The sequence below is a fragment of the Microcebus murinus genome, chromosome 23 (assembly GCF_040939455.1).
Source record: "Microcebus murinus isolate Inina chromosome 23, M.murinus_Inina_mat1.0, whole genome shotgun sequence".
Classification (NCBI taxonomy): domain Eukaryota; kingdom Metazoa; phylum Chordata; class Mammalia; order Primates; family Cheirogaleidae; genus Microcebus; species Microcebus murinus.
In genome coordinates this window covers 30916177-30936752 of record NC_134126.1, presented here as the reverse complement: position 1 = coordinate 30936752, position 20576 = coordinate 30916177, and the positions used below count along the sequence as shown (strand labels likewise).

Genomic DNA, 20576 nt, shown 5'->3' with positions numbered 1-20576 from the left:
TGGGTAATTCTTCCTCAGCTAAAGTTTTAACTTTTTTTTTTAAGGAGGTGATGAAAAGGCAAGTTTTTTTTTTTTTTTTTGAGACAGAGTCTCGCTTTGTTGCCCAGGCTAGAGTGAGTGCCGTGGTGTCAGCCTAGCTCACAGCAACCTCAAACTCCTGGGCTCAAGCAATCCTCTTGCCTCAGCCTCCCGAGTAGCTGGGACTACAGGCATGCGCCACCATGCCCGGCTAATTTTTTCTATATATATTAGTTGGCCAATTAATTTCTTTCTATTTATAGTAGAGATGGGGTCTTGCTCTTGCTCAGGCTGGTTTCGAACTCCTGACCTTGAGCAATCCGCCCGCCTCGGCCTCCCATAGTGCTAGGATTACAGGCGTGAGCCACCGCGCCCGGCCAAAAGGCAAGTTTTAAGAAAGAGGTCTTATTTTGTTTCTAGGTCCTGAATTATCCCAACTGTTTTGGAACCATTTAAGCCTTCATGATGATTACCTTTGTCATTGTGTGCTTTCTATAATGCCTCTTTTCTATTCTATAGCTATGTCAAGCCAGCGTTTTAGTTTTTGCACATCTCATAGCTGTTTGTGACTATTTCTTTTAGGCTATGGTAAGCCTAAAGCCTTTATTCAAAAACCTTCTCTGCTTTCTTCTAATTGCTGCCATGATATGGGCAGATGAGGATCCCTAACCATTCATAACGACAAACATACTTTGCCATATTGTTTGACGCCATTCAGAAAATACATGAAAAGAAAATAACATTTCTTCTCTTTGAAATGATCACTCTACGCTTTCTTTCCAAAGCGGGGGTTATTTAGCAATCCTAGAGCCTTAAAACTATAACTTCATGTTGAGAAAATTACATCTAATCTTGTGTGATTATTTTTTTTTAATTCTTAAGCAAATCAGTATTTTCTAACATGTCTTTCTTTTTATAATATAATAATGAAATGATGAAACAACCCACCCATTTATAGCACTTTAGAAATGATTTTTATAATTAATCCTAATAGTACTGTAGATAAGATTAAGTATCATTATACCTGTTTCACAGCTGAGACATTGAGGCATGGAGACATTAAGGGGCTTACAAACCTTAGAAGACATGCTGTGAACACTTACTTAGTGTGAAAGAAATGGAAATTAATATATCATTAGAACTGCTGGGCCAGAGAAACATTAGGCAGCAGCAGTGCAATGTCAGTGCAATAAATATTTGTTGAATTAATGAATGGACTTTTCTTTTCAGGCCTGTATTGATGAAAATCTGGACATGGTGAAGTTTCTGGTGGAGAACAGAGCCAATGTAAACCAGCAAGACAATGAGGGCTGGACACCCCTTCATGCAGCAGCTTCTTGTGGCTATCTCAACATAGCAGAGTGAGTGAGTCTCTTTGTTGGTTTGGAGTATTTGCAGGAATAGCCTTCATTTCTCCTCTGCTCTTAAGAATTTGAATTTCATAAGTAGTTATAATCCACTACAAATTACAAAAGTAGGAAGTTGAATTGTTTTTAAGGAACAGTTGATACGATATGTTACATAGGTGCTAAATCCATAATTTTCTCATTGAAACTTTTTATTTGCTTCTATTCTCAGGTAATTTACATTTTCTGGGATGTCTGTCTGTTCGTACTGACTGGGTTCAATTTCTGAACAGCCGTACCTGGACACATGTATAGGCAGATCTGAAGGTTTTTTTCCTGGGCTTCTTTGTTAAACTGTTTTATTGTTTTTTAAAAGATCATTGCTTAGTACAAATGAAGGTAGAAAATGCCTGGCATACTGATCATAGAACTCACATAGTTAATAGAAGAATGAGCCTAAACATGTGGAACAAAGGAAAGGTAGAGATTGGCATGTGTTCTCCAGATTAGCTGAGCGGCTATGTTTACTAAGTTACATTAATAGCTACTAACCTCTGTGACAACTAGTTGCCACTCCCTTGGGAAGAAGAATCCTGACCACATAGTGCCTGGGCTATACGAGGCACTAAATAAATATCTGTCACATGAAAGAATGATCAGGGAGGTTATTTTTAATAGGAAAAAGACTTGAGCAGTTGAAACATCCTTAAAATGAGGCAACTGAGTATATTCTACATGAGGGTAAATTTAGATTGATAAGGTAAATTCTCTAAATAAAATCATGGTATTCTCTGGTCCTATGAAAATCAAATTGCTTGTTTTAAGGCCCTTTTCAATAATGATTAGAGCTCCATTACATTTCTCTTATTCAGTGAACAGCAGGGAGAATTATGTTGGCAGCCATGTAGAAGCCTGAGAAAGACTTCCCACAGAATCTGATTTGCCCAGGTTTCCTGAGGGAGAGCCTGAGTTGCTGAGTTTGCTGTTGAGCCAAGGATGTTCAGCGGGAGAAGTCAAACAAAGGGAGAGTCAGAGCCAGAGAAACATTAGGCAGCAGCAGCACTGGTGTTTGACTGGGCTGCTTGTTCTAAAAAGTGGACGACTGGCCGGGCGCGGTGGCTCACGCTTGTAATCCTAGCACTCTGGGAGGCCGAGGCGGGCGGATTGCTCAAGGTCAGGAGTTCAAAACCAGCCTGAGCGAGACCCCCTCTCTACTATAAAAATAGAAAGAAATTAATTGGCCATCTAATATATATATATATAAAAAATTAGCCGGGCATGGTGGCTCATGCCTGTAGTCCCAGCAACTCGGGAGGCTGAGGCAGTAGGATTGCTTAAAAAGCCCAGGAGTTTGAGGTTGCTGTGAGCTAGGCTGACGCCACGGCACTCACTCTAGCCTAGGCAAGAAAGCGAGACTCTGTCTCAAAAAAAAAAAAAAAAAGTGGACGACTGGATTGGCCGACCCAAAAGCCAACAGAAATAAACAAGTGCAGATTTCTTCATTCTAGGTTCCTCGCTGTATTCTCATTTAGTAAAAGTCAGTCACCTCTTCATCCCATAGGCTGTCCCTTTTTCAGAGTCTCATTGGAAAGGCTCTGATTCTCAGTGTTATCCAGTAATGCCAAGATTCTGATGCCTAAGAGTTAACATGATTTTACTTAGAACATTTATTTAAGAAACATTTATAGAACATATTGGGCCCTCATTGATTTTGTTTGTTGTTGTTGAGACAGGGTCTTGCTCTGTCGCACAGACTGGAGTTCAGTAGCATTGCTAGTAGCTCACAGCAACCTCAAACTCCTGGGCTCAAGGGATCCTCCTGCCTCAGCCTCCCGAGTAGCTGGGACTACAGGCACATGCCATCATACCCAGCTAATTTTTCTATTTTTAGTAGAGACGAGGTCTTGCTCTTGCTCAGACTGGTCTCAAACTTCTGACCTCAAGTGGTCATCCTGCCTTGGCCTCCCAGAGTGCTAGGATTACAGGCGTGAGCCACCATGGGGGGCCTGATTTTTGATTATTTGCTCAGGTGCATGTTTGTGATATTTGAGCTACCAAGTCTCATTAAATTCAAGGATTTACTTTTTTTCCTAAGTTTCTTTTTTCACTTTTCTAAGGAGAGTTTATGCTTAGAATTAGGATCACTTGTGTTGGCATTATCCTTTTTGTGTAGCTAAGTACAGAGAATGACTATAAATGCTTTTTAACAACGATTTCTTTAACTCATCTTTATGGATGAACATAGTTCCTTTGGAAATAAGTTCAAAATTTAACAATCCCTGAATCAAAATATAATTACCTTTAATGAAATAAATCTGTGAGAATTACTATTTCCTCATATAAATTATTACAAATCAGACATATGAAAGTCTGACCATGAGAGTGATGATCTAGACCATAATCTATTGCAGAGGGAGGTGGTTGTAGGGATGGCCTTCTTTAATTTGTCTTTCATTATGCATGTCGTTATTGGATAGCTTTTGACTTCATTGTCATTATTTACTTATTTGCAGTATGTATTTACTTATTTGCAGTAGTATTGTTTTTCATACAATGGAAAAGAATCCCATTGTTTGTGTTATCATTTTGGTTGCTTTACCTCAAGGCCAATAAAGACTATTTTAATGAGAGCAGCCCTCAGTCATCTCCTCAATTTTCTTTTTGTATCTTAAAGAACTTATACTTTAAACCCTTATTCCCAGAATCATTAGGAACTCTAACTTTCAAGGGAGTAGAAATGAATAAAGGCAAACTGCCTTTCCAGGAAGAATCTGAGTACATTCTTTTTCATGTTCCATGATAATCTTTTTTTGTCCCATATTTGAACTCAGTATAATACATCAAAAACAGAGACATTTAGAGGCTATTTTTTTCTCATTTTAAAATGAGTTCAGGCTTAACACTAGTTAGCTGGGTGTTTTTACGTTTTTATTATGAATAAGTATTTAACTTAGAGGCAGCAGATTGACCCAAAGGTACAGCATTTAGTTTGGCTTTATAGTTTATTGAGAGGCTAATTTATTCTGAGTTTTTGAATACATTTCATGTCTTTTCTTCCTCCCTTAGAAGAGTAGCAGAAGACCTTATATTAGTGATGAGCTAGGAAGGATGGGAAGTCTTTATTTCCAAGAGCATATTTATTGAGCTAATAGCTATTTCTGAGCCTCTGGGCAACTATAAGTTTTCTCAGAAATAAAGTAGATATGACTTCATAGGTTGATATTTAATTCTTGTTCAGGTAGAAGTAAAACTGAAGAGGTTTTTTTACTTTTTATCTGAAAACTAGAGAAAATCAAAAAATGGAGAGCCAAATTACTTCCTAGAAACACATTTTCTTGATTGTGGGCCCAAAAGCACATCCGAAGAGGGAAAACAGAGGCCTTGTATACCTGAGTGACGTTGCGCCTGACCTAATAAGGGATGAAATAGATGTCAGAGCAGAGTGGCTAAGATGTCTGTGTAATTCAGGCGATATTTATGGAGTGCCAAGAGTAAAGAGAGCGTGTCAGATGCCATGACAATGATAATAGTGAGGAAGACACAGTTGTAGCCTTCAAGTAGCTTTCAGTCTAATGGAGTGGTTGCATCAGAGTATAGCGTAAGTCATGACAGAGGTCCAGAGTTAGTGTTTGAGGGGCAGGGGAAGAGGGAGGATGAGGTTAAAGGAAGGAAAGAGAGAATTCAGTTGGTGAAAACAAGCAAAGTCTTCATGAAGGCAAAAGCATTTTAAATGGACCTTGAAAGGTGTGAAAGATTCTACAAGGAAAAAGAGAAGGAAGAATGTTCCATCTAGTTAGAGGAAACAACTTGAGCTGTGAAAGAGAGCTGAGTGAGAGTGGGATGTTTGCAAATAATAAGTGGTTCAGTTTGATTATAGAGGATAGGGTACAGTTCAGTTCAATAAACATGTATTGAGAGCTTACTATGTATATTATTTGTACTTTGATTTTTCGTGATGGGGAAGGTGTAGTAGAATGTTCCTTTGGCCTGGGGGAGAGGAATCAGAAGAGAGGAGCTATTTAATATGTGGAAATGAAGGGGTCATTGATGGACAGAATACTGGTACTTGATAGAATTAAGAACACAGAAGGAGTTAGCCTTGTAGTTGAATAAGATATATCTTCCTGTGAGACTGAGGGAAGGAAAGAGGTGGTTGAAAATTAGATGAATTGTGAATGCCTTTAAGCTTTATATATGTGGAATTGATCTATAAATTTATAAACATTTATTGAGGCTCTATTATACCAGGTACTAGGCACTGAGAAAGCAGAAACATGGTCTAAATCTAATCTTTATTGATTCATTCTCTTCTGCCAACTCTTTGAATGCAATAGCCAATTATTGATTATCTTCTTAAAATCTCCTACATTGTCTAAAATGTGCTTCCTTGAACATAGTAGGGGACTAGTAAATGTTTATGGAATTGTTGAATGGATTGAGTCTAATTTGAATAGTTTTTCTGTCTTCTTTAAATACTTTTGAGTATTTGATAGAAATGAGAACCCTAGCATTATGGGGGTTCTCACTGGCCCCAAATAGCTTGATCTAGAGAAGAGATGAACTAGACTCGAAGTCGATATTGGGGCCATAGCCTCTGCCATTTGCCATTTGTGATTTTGAGAAAAATATTTATTAAGTAACATGTATGGACCTCAATTTCTTAAAGTGGTGATAATAATACTCACATTACCTACTTTATAATGTTGCCTAAGACTCATGATATAATTTTATGTGAAAGCACTTTGAAAATCAAAAAGGATGCATGTAAGGTATTGAAATTAACAGACCTTTCTTTTTCAGGATCAATTATCCTATTTGAATTTAGAATCAAATTATATAACATTTTAATGTTTCTTCTTCAATAATTTCTTCTCAGAGGAAGATTTCATGTAGATGGCTAATTGATAGGAGAGTTTTGCAGAGTCATAATTTAGGCAGATTCATGCAAATTTTAACACGTTTTATTCCTCTATTTTCATACCCACAATACTACTTAATAAACTCCAATGTGGCATTGGGAAAGTTTTTGTGCGAATTACTTTTTTGCATATCTTGTGGGGACTCTTTTTCATTCCTAATATTACAAGTGCAATAAGTCCTTTCAGAAACGTGTGTTTGCACCTCGGGGAAGGTGGATGAGTTTTAAGGCAGCATGCCTCCCTTATGGTACTATCTGCTGGGAGTCAGAGGATGGGGGTTAGTAATGTGAAAGAAATCCTGTTTGTTGGCATTGCTCTAGTCAGGAAATGGAGAAGCCTCCAGTGCTAATTATTGAAGGCTAACGGAGTTAGAAATTAATAATGGAATGCCTTCTCTGGGACCATGTTTAAAACCCCCAAATAGAGGCTTTGCTATGCATCGAACCCCAGATACATGAATATAAATTGATATTAGATTGGCAGAGATAATATTGACCCTGAGTCTTGTTTGCACAGGTATTTCATTAACCACGGAGCCAGTGTAGGTATTGTTAATAGCGAAGGTGAAGTCCCCTCTGACCTTGCAGAAGAGCCAGCCATGAAGGATCTTCTTCTGGAGCAAGTAAAGAAGCAAGGTAACCTAGCAGATTGACGGGGGCCAGGAGAGACTCCCAATACTGCCACTTGCATAAATTAATCCATATGCTGTGTAGAGCTTTTCATAATCATATAACAGGAGAGGATTAGATCTGTTTGCATTGCATTAATCATCAATTACCAACATCATGGATCCTCTTGTAATAATAACTTACACAAGCATAGGCCAAATGCCAAAAGAATGACCAGTCATTCCTGGTTTTTGCCACTCTGAGGTTGTATAACCATTATATGGTTCGGAGTGATCTGATGAGCGTGAATGCTTCTTACCATGTATATATATGGTATTGGATTTTGTTACACATTGTAGAATCCAAAGAAATGATGAGATATAGTGTAAATTTGAGTATAGGCCAAATTCAGTTTGTAACTTTGCATCTTTTCCCTTGATGAGAGCTAAAAGTGGTGCTGGTAAAGATATTTATTGTAAGCTCTGAAATTATCTTTAATCATACTAACCATGAAAATTATTCTGATAGTTTGTTAAGGCGAGGAAGCTAACTTAGAAGAATATATTCTAAAAATGCTTATTCTTATTTTATAGATTTAGAAGACTCCATTTCACAGAATAGAGTGGGATTTTCCTACTGAAAATTCCTCGGTTCTTTTAATTAAAAAATGTGGATAACACTAGGCAGAAAGCAAGGAGGACAGGTCTTAGGAAGTCTGCTAGAACCATCATAAAATTCTGTGGACATGATTTGTAGTGTTTATTTAGTCGTTCTGCTAAACTACCTTACCCATAATCTGCAGTTCATCCCAAAGGATTTAACCTCCAGTGGCCTTTCCTTATATGAACTTTCAGACTGGCAGGGCCAAATCTTGCCATGCCCATTGGTTACATATTATCCAAAACTGCTTCTGTGCTGCAGCAGCAGAGTTAAGTAGTTGTGATAAACCAAAAGAACCACAGACCTGAAAATATTTAATATTTAGCCTTTTATAGAAAGTATGCCAACCCTACCTTAAAATAATGATGTTCTAAGTCAGTAACGGCTTGTTTTCACTACCTTCCATGTATAGTTTTTGTGTCCTATTGAATTAAAGAATTTTATGCTTAGTTTACTCTCTAGTCGCACTCGGTTTTATCTCCTAAGATTTGCTTTAAAATTAAATAATTTTTTTTTTTTACAAAAAAAACAAATAGAGTTTTTAAAAATAGTTTTGTTTGGAGAGACTACTTTTCCTATTTTGATTGCTAATTAATTCTTCAGTTAAGGAGTGTACTATATTAGAAGAGGTATTCATATGTATGCTTAACTTTGCAGCATTGTTAATACTTCTTTGTGTTTGGAATTTTGATCTGTTCTAAATTGTTACTTCTTCACCCCATCCACCTCCTCAAATCAGACAGATAATCCTTAGTAGTTCACAGGTTCTCATTTGAGAGCTGAATGGGATCACATCAAACACAGATAAAGACTGCTAATGATTATAAAACTCTTTGAATGGGGCCAGGCACGGTGGCTCACGCCTGTAATCCTAACACTCTGGGAGGCCGAGCCTGGAGGATGGCTCGAGGTCAGGAGTTCGAAACCAGCCTGAGCAAGAGCGAGACCCGTCTCTACTAAAAATAGAAAGAAATTAATCGGCCAACTAAAAATACATAGAAAAATTAGCCGGGCATGGTGGCGCATGCCTGTAGTCCCAGCTACTTGGGAGGCTGAGGCAGGAGGATTGCTTGAACCCAGGAGTTTGAGGTTGTTGTGAGGTAGGCTGACTCCATAGCACTCTAGCCTGGGTAACAGAGTGAGACTCTGTCTCAAAAAAATCCCACAAAAAAACAAAAAAACTCTTTGAATGGGTATGTTTGTATTTGGGATATTTCATTACTTTATGTAGTGGTGAATGCCTCTACCCCAGCCCCTCTTCATTGGAGAGTTGTTGGCTCAGGAAGAAACTCTTGCAGTTCTTACATGTTTTTAAGGGAAACAAAATCTACATTCCTTTGAAAGCAGACAGGTTTTTAAACTGCAATTCACCCACTCATCTGCTCTAGATTATATAGCTTCAGATAAATGTATTTACCTACATATGGAAATGAACTTTGAAGGTAGTTTGTTTTTTAAAGTATATCATACTTTAAAAACCAAGATTTTTGAACACTTGTACCCCCATAAAACGATTTAAAAAAAAAAAAAGGAAAGTAAAAAATATAAAATATCTTGGAATTTGCTAAGATAATTGTTATACTAAAAAAAAAAAAGATTTTTGATACCAATCTTATGGTATAGTGAGTGGAAAGAACGACAGGGACCCAGGGTATCAGAGTTCTAGTGGCAGCTCCACTATTAATGTGTTTTGTGGCCTTGAGCAAGATACCTAACCTTTCTGTGTATACCTTTCTGTGTATATTTCCTCATCTGATAATTGAGGATAGTAATACCTACTAAATTTCCAGGATCGTTGGGAAAATAAAGTCGTATAATATGTAAAAAGATTCAGAAGTTTATAGCTTTGTACAAATACCATAATGTAAAAATAATGTCCTTTTTATTCTTTATGTTCTGTTGGAAACAATGTTAGGTGTGTTCCCTTAATGAATGTGTATCATGTAATATTTAACCTGGTGATTTAACCCTAGTAAGACCACTAATGTGTGTACGAATGCCATTGCTCTTCTAAATTTGATGAATACCCAACGTGATGACTAAAAGGTTATTTGTAGTTATATTTATGATGTGGTTTTGATCTAAGGAAGATATCCTGTCAGATTTAATTGAAGCTTCAGTGATACTGGCTGTGTCATGTCTGGTTTCTGTAGGAGTTGATCTGGAGCAGTCAAGGAAAGAAGAAGAACAGCAGATGCTTCAGGATGCCCGCCAGTGGCTCAATAGCGGGAAGATAGATGATGTGAGGCAGCCTCGCTCAGGGGCCACGGCCCTTCATGTGGCTGCTGCCAAGGGCTACTCTGAAGTCCTCAGGTATTGTCCATATATGTCAGTCAGGAATTTGGTTGACTGAGAGAAGATAGGATGGGTTTTGGAAGCAGAGAGTCAACTACATTTGCAGCTAATGGCATGTTTCTTTTTTTGTTGGTTTCCTCTCTGATTATGCAGTCTTTTCTCACATTTTGCTGGTATTCATCCATGGATGGTCTCCCTACCTCTGACCATCCGTCTCCCTTTCTCATTGACATGTATGATGTGAACCAGAGTTGAGATATACTGGCCTCGGAGGTGACCTTTCAAGACCTCTTCCAGTTCTATGATTTGTCATTAAAATCCCTGCAACCACCTCCTCTTGTGACATGTAGTACAGGACATATTTGTGATCATTTGGTCCTTTTTAACTTAGATCATTTCTTTGGGATCATTAGATTAATTATATAGATCTTGAGTGTGCAGTGTTCAGCTGGCACATGATAGTCAAATTTATGTGAGAGATGTGAACTCTACTATTCTACCTGCTTCGTTTTTTCTTACATCCGTACATGCTTTATATAGCTCTTGGTGCTGAATGTTGACCAGCTTTCCCAAATACATGGGTTTCTAAAGGCGTTAAGTGCACAGCTGTTGCCAGACTCTTCCAGTGCTTCCTGTTCCACCTAATATGGGGTTTCAAGTAGGTTTGGCAGTTTTGGTACTCTATTTCTGCCTAAGAGCAACATCCATGCTCTGCTTAATCTTTGGAAGATGTCTGGAGACCCATAATATAGGGCCCTGATGCAGTTTGGGGCTTCAGGAGTCATTTCTTTTCTTTTCCATGCACACAAGTTAGATTATAGCTTTATAGTTAGCAAGAAATTAGAGGTATGAGAGTCAATACTAAACATATGGTTTCCTGGAAAGGCCAGCCAGAAAGCTAGTTGGTACAGTACCCTGAAGAGAACTGTGTCCCCTTTTATGTGTTACTTCCTCCCTGCACTGGGAAATGGAAAACATACCTTTAGTAGAGTTGTGTGATTTGGCTAATTGAATTAGGCTTTGGTTAATCTCAGGAACATACTTTTCCATACATGTTTGTATGGTATAACAGGGATGTGCCTTAGAAATACCATATGGCTTTTTGGAGAGGGCTGGTGAAGATCATCTATGATTGGTGCTCAAAGTAGTGACTATGAAACCCAAGCTGTGTCTTGGAGGGCAGAAGTAATCATGTGTTTCAGGGCCCAAACCTGAGATATCAATTAGCTAATAGTTTATTTGGCAAAAAACTGTAATATAGAGGAGATAAATGTCTTGTTTGGGATTTTTTCCTTAGACTGTTAATTCAGGCTGGCTATGAACTCAATGTTCAGGATCACGACGGCTGGACTCCCCTCCATGCTGCTGCACACTGGGGAGTGAAAGAGGCTTGCTCCATCCTGGCAGAAGCGCTCTGTGACATGGATATCCGAAACAAACTGGTTAGTGAGCCTCAGCCTCTAAAAAGACCATGAGATTGGTAGCCGGGTCCCTAAAAGAAAGGTTTAGCATCTCTGTTTAATGGTCAGGCTGACTGCTCTGCAGAAATATATATTGCTGGTAGCTGTGATATTGTCCTCCACCTCTCTGCTCCTGCCCCTGTTATCAACACAGAGCTATATTTACCATGTCCATGTAAAATAAAACTCGCTGACCTAGTTTTCTATTAATGTTGAAGACCCTAAAACAAATAAGAAAAAAATATATTTGCTCTTGGCAGAAAATGAACTTTGCGGGAGCCTAAAGTCATTGTTTGTGGTAAAGTGTGAAAGATTTTAGTATTCTTGAGTTTGGCTGAAAATAGCGTTATTCAGCCTCTCTTCAAACAACTTAGAAACTCTGGAATTCCTATCCCTGTGTCTACTAATTTTTTAGGAATCCAGGGACATGGCCTTTTAATTAGTAGATGTTTTTATCTGCCTCACATTTTTCCTGAACCCAGATTTCATTCTCAGACTATGGGTCTGGATCCTTAATTGTGCTGATGTTTCCTAAAAGAGATTAACCTCCTTGTCAGGCCTCCTCTCACTTAAAGGGAGATGATTCCTGTGGCTTAATCTTTAGTGCACATGTGCTCTAGACCTCCCTCTGAGGTTTTTTAAGAGCCCCTTATTGAATTTATCATAGCAATTAAGACCATTTTAGAACAAGTACAGGTAGGGATTTCACTGGATTATTTTGCAGAAAGGCAATAAGGATTAGAAATGGTGTGATTTTCTCAATATTGTTTTATAAAATATAAAACTTTATATTTAAAGGATTTGCTGTTTCTTGTTATGTTTCCTCTGTGATAGATGAAGGTGTTATCTTATGAAGGGTAGATTAGTTAGGGAAGCAGCTATTATTGGATCAAAGGCAAAAAGTGAATGTTGAGTAGTTCCCTGATAAAGTCCCATGATTGCTACTTCTGTTTTTTGTCGGTCATGGTGTTCCTTTTCTCTGCCAGGGCCAGACACCATTTGATGTGGCTGATGAGGGTCTTGTGGAGCACTTGGAGATGCTTCAGAAGAAGCAGAATGTGGTGAGCCTCTGGTTGATACTTTTAAAGCTTAGTTTGCAAACACAACAGACATCTCAGTGACTTGTTTAATTGTGTCTGCTGAGAGCTGAAATGGATGTATCTACATTCCAGACATGTTAATTGTTCCCTTCAGGAACTATAAGCAGTCTGTTAGAAGAAAATATCCCAGAAACAATTGTTGTTAAAGTTTACTCATTATAAGATAGCCTTCAAGCAGCTGAAAGTTAAAAACAACAAAAGACTAACAATTACCCTTGAGTTCTAGAAAATGCACATGATATGTTCATATCAGAGTTTTTTCCAATAGGAAATACCAGAGAGAGGACAACTCATAGTTTTTTTTTTCCTTATTTACTAAAAGGCTGTCCTTATTTAAAGTAGTATACATTGATTACAGAAAGGAATGCATTTCTTTCTTAAAAAACAAACAAACACACACACACAAACCTAAAACTGTCACTTGATATTGGACAGTACTTGGTCAGTGATTTATACTTATTCCAGATCTGTGAAACATCCATAATTCAGTCCTCTTTTCTCTCCTTATTTTAAATCTTTTATTGTTTTGTTACACGTGCCTTTCGGTTTAGTGCTATACAGAATAGCTACATAAGCATGGTGCTCATGGACAGCCTGCAGAATGGAAAACCCACCCAACATACAGATGAAGAATGAATAAATCACATTTTCTACCCATAAAGTGGATGAGTAATTTGGGGGAGGAGAATAAAGATCAGTGACATTAGGATGGAATAGAAAAAAGTCACTGCTGTTCTTTGTTTTTTCCTTTGTATGTGCTGTGACTCAGGTCATGTGAACTCTAATTTAGGACAAATGTGGGAAACAGTAGTTCTGAATCAAAGAACTATATAGCTCAGTGATAGGACAGAGCAACCATAACTAACCTCAGGTGTATTCAGCATCATGCCTGGACTGGTAAAATGAAGATTCTGATTATTTTAAGGGTTAGTGGGAAAGTCACTTACATAAAACTCAGACAAACACAATTTCTAGTCCATTTTGTTTTCTTTATTGAGCAATCAGGATCACTAAAAGCTAGGATTTTCCAAATACAGGCTATTAGGCAGGTTATTGCTGCTGTTATTTAGCAGCAATAACCTGCCTAATACAAGACGTATACTCTACATAGTTATTGTAGTTTTTAAAAGTTTTTATTCTGAACTGACATAGAAGTTGCTAAAATAGTATAGAGCATTCCAATGTACCTTTTGCCTAGCATAGTTAGGTTTTTGAACATAAATAATAGTATTCACTATATAACTTTCTACACTAACAGGAATGGTACTTATCTTTGCCCCTTGCATAACTTTGGGTTCCAGGGATATAAATACATTTTGTGTAGAGCAAAATACATTTTGTCCCAGACTATTTTCTTTAAGGGCTTATTTCCCACTTGGTACCTATGTTCTCTTTAGAACTGTTGCCAACTGATTTCAGTATGTGGATCCAAAAAAAATTCTTTCAAGTTCCTTCTGGCTTTCTATCCCTTAGAAGCTCGGCATTTTTTGGAAGGTTGGGTTTGGATATTTGATAGCGGCAGTTTTATTGAAGGTCTAACACTATGGTTTTTTCTCTTCTGCCTTGGATGAGGGTTTTCCTCTGTCATTATCTTCCAAGGAGATCCAACTGATGTATTTCTCTTTTTTTCTGTTCGCCCCCTCTACCTCCTTGGTGTTGGTCCTTTCTTCAAAATGACGGTATGATTTTGGTTCCTCTGCTGATTTTTCATCAACAGTAAACTTCTTCCCCCTTTTCCCCCTATTTTCTCAATTTCCAGCTGCGAAGCGAAAAGGAAACACGGAATAAACTCATTGAGTCAGACCTGAACAGCAAATTGCACAGTGGACTCTTTAAGAAGTAAGATACTGAGGCTTAAGGAATGGGATGAGCTTTGCTGTGTATGAGTGACATACTTAACTTCACAATTTATACAGTGAAGAAACTCTGTATTTGACTTTAGCCAAATGATCTGTAAAGATGTGGGAACGTTTGCTGGGCAAGGAGCTGGCATTGATACGTGAGGGAGACACTGAAGATCGGTGAACATGTTATAAACTTAGAAATTAATTGGGACTGTGTGCAACATTTTTTGAAATCCTAGCTGAGGGCTTCTTAGTCCCAACTTCTTTTACCATACTGGAAGCTCAGGGATCATGTCTGTTTTGCTTACCAATGCCTAGCATGATTCCTGGCATGTAATAAGTACTCAGTAAACATTTGTTAAATGATTTTTTTGGATATTCATCTGCCCCATCATCAAAATTTATAGCTGTCCTTTTTTCTCTATGTTAAACAGACCAGATCTCCTTAAATCATTCTCTAACATCATATATTAAACCTTAATCTGCAAAAACCAAGGGTTCAGAACACATAGATGTAAAAGTAAAGGAGTCTGTGTTTTCCTCTGAACTCTGCCATAGCTGCCCTACCCATAATGAAGATATTTAACTCACTCTGTTGTCTGGGCCCCAGCTCCTGATGAGGTCTGGCTTTGCTGACATGATTTCTCTCAATTTGAATATGTTTCTATTATTGCTTCTGCATATAGATTTATAGACCTGCTCCCCTTATTATACCTGATTGTCAGTGAACTTAAATGGTTTGTCACTTCTGAATTACACTCAGATTGTCATCTTTAATTTAGCAAGGAGAAGATGCTTTATGAGGAGGAGACACCGAAGTCTCAAGAAATAGAGGAGGAAAACAAAGAATCCAGCAGCTCCAGTTCAGAGGAGGAAGAAGGTGAAGATGAAGCTTCTGAGTCAGAAACTGAGAAGGAGGCAGGTAATGCAAAGAGGTTCATCCCAAAGATACTCCATTTCTATCATGTGAGGAGATTACTGCATGTCAGAGAGCTAGCCAGGCCTCAGAGGGCTCCAAAAAGAGATTGAAGTTTAGTTTTCAAGAATGAGATATCAAATTACTAGTGATGACTTGGTTGTAAAAGCTGTGAGCTACGTTAGAATATATCTACCAATTTCTATGTAGCCATATGATAAGATGCATTAAAAATTCTTATGTGAAGGAGCTGATTGTCCTGACCTCAGATTGGTAGCTGGCATAGAGACCAGATTCCAAAAAGTCAGTGGGCTGAGGGGCAGGGAAGGTGAAATCTTGCAGAGGCTCTTACAGTCAAATGCTTTAAACCAACTAGTGAAAATTTAGTTCTCAGATTTGTCTGTTTCCCTAAACAGAATCCAAAAATTTTTTTCCCCCTTATTATGTGAAGCTCCTTCAGTTTCTGAGTAGGGGATTGAGGAAGGAACGAAACCATATTTACCTTTATGACTATTATTGATAACATAAACATCACATGGAGCTACTTAAGTTTATTATTTGACAAAACAGGAACAGCACTAGTGAGAGTGAGGTGTTCAACATGGTCACACCAACAAGCTATAAAATAACCTATAGGTTTTAATTTATAGTCAAGCAAACACTGAGAAAAGAGACACTGGTTTTTACTGTGTAGAGGTTCAACTGCAATAGAACAGTTCTCATAGATGATTGGAAATTAGTGATAAACTAAGATTTTATGGTGCACATACCTCATATTCACTGGCATATTATCCCTCCAAATTTGAGTCCATGATAAGATGAAATATTTCCACTAGAAGACGAATTTAGAGAGGAAAGGGTCACACATTAAGTTTATAATGGAGTCTGTGTTTTCCTCTGAACTCTGCCATAGCTGGCCTACCCATAATGAAGATATTTAACTCACTCTGTTGTCTGGGCCCCAGCTCCTGATGAAGTCTGGCTTTGCTGACATGATTTCTCTCAATTATGGGAGAATACTGTTCTTCTTCATGTTTCAATCTTTGAGGCTCATTGAATGTCACCAAAGGAAATTAGAGGCTATCAATTTCTATAGAGAAGACAGCACCAGCTAAGTTTGCAGAATAGGAGATGACTTTTTATTCATTGAGACTTGAATTTCCGTTATTAATCAGGCACAGTTTGCTTTGAGAATGCTATTATAGTACCTATCAAAATTTATAAATGTACATCTTTATGATATTTGTATTATTTATTGAGTACTTACATGTTCTAGGGTTCAAGTATTATCTAGAATTAATATCAGGGGTTGATCTATGCTAGATCACTTTTGTTAGCTAATAAGATATTAGAAAAATGTGAGGGAGCTGCCTGAACTGTCATTTGTGATTTGTACCTCTGCCTCAGGCCTCTTGTTTCCTACATCCCATCTTCACATTGCTGCTGTAATAAAACACCGACAGCGCTTTCTTGATCATGCTACATCTCTGTTAAAAAATCTTCTATGTTCACACTTCTCACTCCATCTTTGCCTGCAGAGTAAATCCCAAATGCTATACATGGCCTTCAACACCTTTCATAATCTAGCTCCAGCTGACTATTCCAATGCTATGTATAGGTAAAAACATATTCTAGCCAAATTGAACTGTTTGATTTTCTCAAATATGCCCCGACCTTTCCTGCCCCAGAACATTTATTTGTGCCTTAGAGTTTATTTCAGGCCATCAAATGCTTTTTGACTGATCTCTGTTAGAAGCTATGGGATCTAGCAGATTGAAAAAGTCTTTCTTTAGGTTTTTGTGGTATAGGAATGTGAAAAGGAATGACCAGTTCACTGTTCTTCCACCCCATGATGATTACTCCCTATTATGTCCCTCTAGCGCTGCATACCCGCTAGCACTGCATACCCACTAGCACTGCATACCCACTAGCACTGCATACCCACTAGCACTGCATACCCGTAGCACTGCATACCTACCACTGCTGTAGCACTCATCATTTTGGCCGGGAACTCTGAGTTTATCATCGTACTTCCGGGTCTCAGCACAGTGCCTGGTACATGACAGGTATTCACATTCATTAGATGTTTTTCGTTGAATATGCCTAGTAGGGGAATAGAAAGACATTTATGCATGAATAAAATACATGTCACATGAGATATGTAAGTACAGTCAATAGTATTCACTAGTAAGAAAGATTATAACTGGGTAGGGAGTTATAATAAAACTTTACATTTGTAGTGCTTTTTACTTTGCAACACACTTAGACGTTTTTATTTAATCCTTACAACTACACTCCGAGGTATATGTTATTATCACCACTATTTAGAATGGGAAATTGACACTGTAGGAGGTTAGGTAAATTAGGTTTCATAGCTAACAAGTGACATGCCTGAGATCCTGACTTTAATCTGGGACTCCTCAGAGTAGTAGGAATCCAGCAAAAATTATCTGCATAAGAAATGAAAGATAGGCTGGGCGCAGTGGCTCATGCCTGTAATCCTAGCACTCTGGGAGGCCGAGGCGGGTGGATTGCTCGAGGTCAGGAGTTCGAAACCAGCCTGAGCAAGAGTGAGACCCCATTTCTACTATAAGTAGAAAGAAATTAATTGGCCAACTAATATATATAGAAAAAATTAGCCGGGCATGGTGGCGCATGCCTGTAGTCCCAGCTACTTGGGAGGCTGAGGCAAGAGGATTGCTTGAGCCCAGGAGTTTGAAGTTGCTGTGAGCTAGGCTGATGCCATGGCACTCACCCTAGCCTGGGCAACAAAGTAAGACTCTATCTCAAAAAAAAAGAAATGAAAGATAAAACTGTGGAAAAGGACAAGATCTCCAAGGGAGAGATTGTAGATGGATTTTTTTCTAAGTTTCAGATATTTATTAATCAGTGATTAATCAATTAATCATCAATATTAGTGTATGAATCAATTAATGCATTAATCTTATGCATTTAGAGAAGAAATATTTCCTGATTAAGTGGAAAATTGTACAGCTGGCTTCTGGAAGACCTTCATTCTAAGTAGCTTTATAGTGAAACATTTGGTTTCGAAGTCTGGACCTTTCTTTAGTTTGCTATAATCCACATTCACTGAGTAGATCATTGGGACCCAGTTTGTTTCAGGTTTCTGGGTTATTCTTTCTATCCCAACTAACATCTGGATTGAGCAATGCCAGTCACAAGACGTGCAGTGTCTGCACTGTATGTCCAATAAATACGAAGAGGGGGATCAAGCTGAGATGTTTCTTGGGCTGGCCAAGGATGTGGCAAAGCACGATTGCAGCAGAGGCCTCCAGTCTAAAATGAGAGAAAAACAAAGCTGCCTACCAAGCTCTGGACTAAGTCTGCCTGTGGATTGATTTTATGCATGAGATAACTAATCATGTAGAAATAGTTTTCAGTTTTCCATTTTTGTGTGAATATTGGAGTTGGAGCCTACCAAGATGGGAGTACCGTAGAGTTTATCTTCTTCTACCAATAGTTGCCAGAGATTTCATCTTAGTTTAAGTCCAAGTATTCAGTTGGCCCTGATAATCTGTTTTGATAATGGACAAACCTATTAGCAGAAAAAAACATACACACAAAGATAAGATTTTCTTACTTGCATTCGTTGCTTCTCTTGTCTTTAATAACAGATAAAAAGCCAGAAGCCATTGTCAACCATTCCAACTCTGAAAATAAGAGTATTGTCACGGAGCAGATACCACCACCAGCTCAGAATACCTTCTCTGCCTCTTCTGCTAGGAGAGTGAGTATTTTGAAATTAATTCGGGTATCTTATTTCAACCTACTGCAATAATACACACTTAGAAAGGCCTTAAAGATACATTCTTGCAAAACAATAATGATACATTCTTGTGTGTCATAATCTGCTCCCATAACAAAATACCACAGACTGTGGCTTAAACAACAGAAATGTATTTCTCACAGGTCTGGAGGTTGGGAAGTCCCAGATCAAAGTACTGGCTGATTCAGTTCTTGGTGAGGGCTCTCTTCCTGGCTTGAAGATGGCTGCCTTCTCGCTATATCCTAACATGGCAGAGAGAGAGAGAGAAAGCGTGTGCTAGCTCTGGTGTCTCTTACTCTTCTTATAAGGGAGCCAGCCCCATTGGATTCGATCCCCACTCTTTTGCCTTCATTTAACCATTATCTCTTCCTCACAGGCCCTATCTCCAAATACAGTTACACTGGGGATTAGGGTTTAAATATAGAAATCTGGGGAAGACACAAGCATTCAGTCCATAACATTGCCCCCCAAAAAACCTATAAAACTATCACCAAATTTGGCTGTGCTGTGTTAAGATAATAGGGTAGAGTGGACTGGGACCAAAGAAATTTTGTCATTTGCCTTTTTTTTTTTTTTTAATCTGAAGATAGCTATATACAAAGTTTGGACTGGGCTAGGAAGATCTAACACCCGGCATTAATTGTTTTGATGTTATTCTTCTTTTCCTATTTCTCCTTTAAAATCATTCATGAGTAAAGCCGTTATGAAAGGTAGAGAGTAGAGATGAAGAATGTGTTGCAATACCAGAGGCACCTCCCTTTGTGACTTTGTGCAAGCCTCTGAGAATCTGTAGGCTTCCAGTCAGTGAGACAGAGTTGAATAATGACCATCCTCTACAAAGCATCAAATTAGTTTTTAGGTTAATAATTGATCTGAGTTCTTTGGAAAGAAGCTGTTGAAAAAACTCTGTGGTTTTACAGATATTAACTTATTGATTTTCTTAGCACCTCATGAATTGGAAAGATGGTCTTATGGTGTCCTTGTGGAAATGAGAGAACATAGGCCTTGCTACTTATTTATGCCTAGAAGCATCATTGTGAATCATTAAAGAAGTTTAAATAGAATGTAGTCCTCACTCATTATCCAGTCATTTATTTATACCTCATATACTGCCACTGCTTCTGGGATGACTAGACTTCCGACTTTTTTGAAAGAAAAAATACTAAATTAAAAAAAATGTAAGCACATATATTTACTTATTCCACTTTGCTACAATAATGCTAAAAAAGGCATTTTTTCTCCTTAGAATCATGGTAGCTTATAAAAAGCAGACATGATTGAGCCTCCAAAGCTAGAAGGAATACATAAATGTGTATATTCAGATAACTGATGAAAAGAGAAAATCTGAGTGTGAGTTGAGATGAGTGATTTAATGTTTTTATTGATTTTCACTATATCAGGCAGTGATAAAGGTGGCCTGATATTGGGAAAAAGATCCAAGCCATCTTGCAAAGATCCCCGGACCTCAGAAAGGGGCTGTTGGCTTGTGTTCCAAAGACTGGTTGTACCCCAAACTAGTCTTTGGGCTAATGCTAATCTGTGATGTTTTCCTGGTTTATGGCAAATGAGATAATTAAAGACAATGTAAGCTTTCCATAAAGCTTTCTTTTGTGAGAAACAGCG

General features: G+C 38.1%; 1 protein-coding gene and 1 pseudogene across 7 annotated transcripts in view; one reads left to right on the top strand and one right to left on the bottom strand.

The window, feature by feature from the left end:
- Window positions 1–20576, top strand: part of PPP1R12B (protein phosphatase 1 regulatory subunit 12B) — a 177129-nt gene that overhangs the window by 40992 nt on the left and 115561 nt on the right. For all 7 annotated transcript variants that reach the window (XR_012914485.1, XM_012744329.3, XM_012744326.3 and 4 more), the window contains exons 2-9: window positions 1249–1379; window positions 6800–6918; window positions 9705–9864; window positions 11144–11288; window positions 12293–12367; window positions 14166–14245; window positions 15033–15172; window positions 18802–18914. Coding sequence is in view for 6 of the 7 variants with exons in the window: in XM_012744329.3 (XP_012599783.1) it covers window positions 1249–1379; window positions 6800–6918; window positions 9705–9864; window positions 11144–11288; window positions 12293–12367; window positions 14166–14245; window positions 15033–15172; window positions 18802–18914 (963 nt within the window). In the remaining variant the exon portion in view is untranslated. The remainder of the gene's footprint in view (window positions 1–1248; window positions 1380–6799; window positions 6919–9704; window positions 9865–11143; window positions 11289–12292; window positions 12368–14165; window positions 14246–15032; window positions 15173–18801; window positions 18915–20576) is intronic.
- Window positions 18141–18773, bottom strand: LOC109730103 (cytochrome c oxidase subunit NDUFA4 pseudogene; annotated as a pseudogene).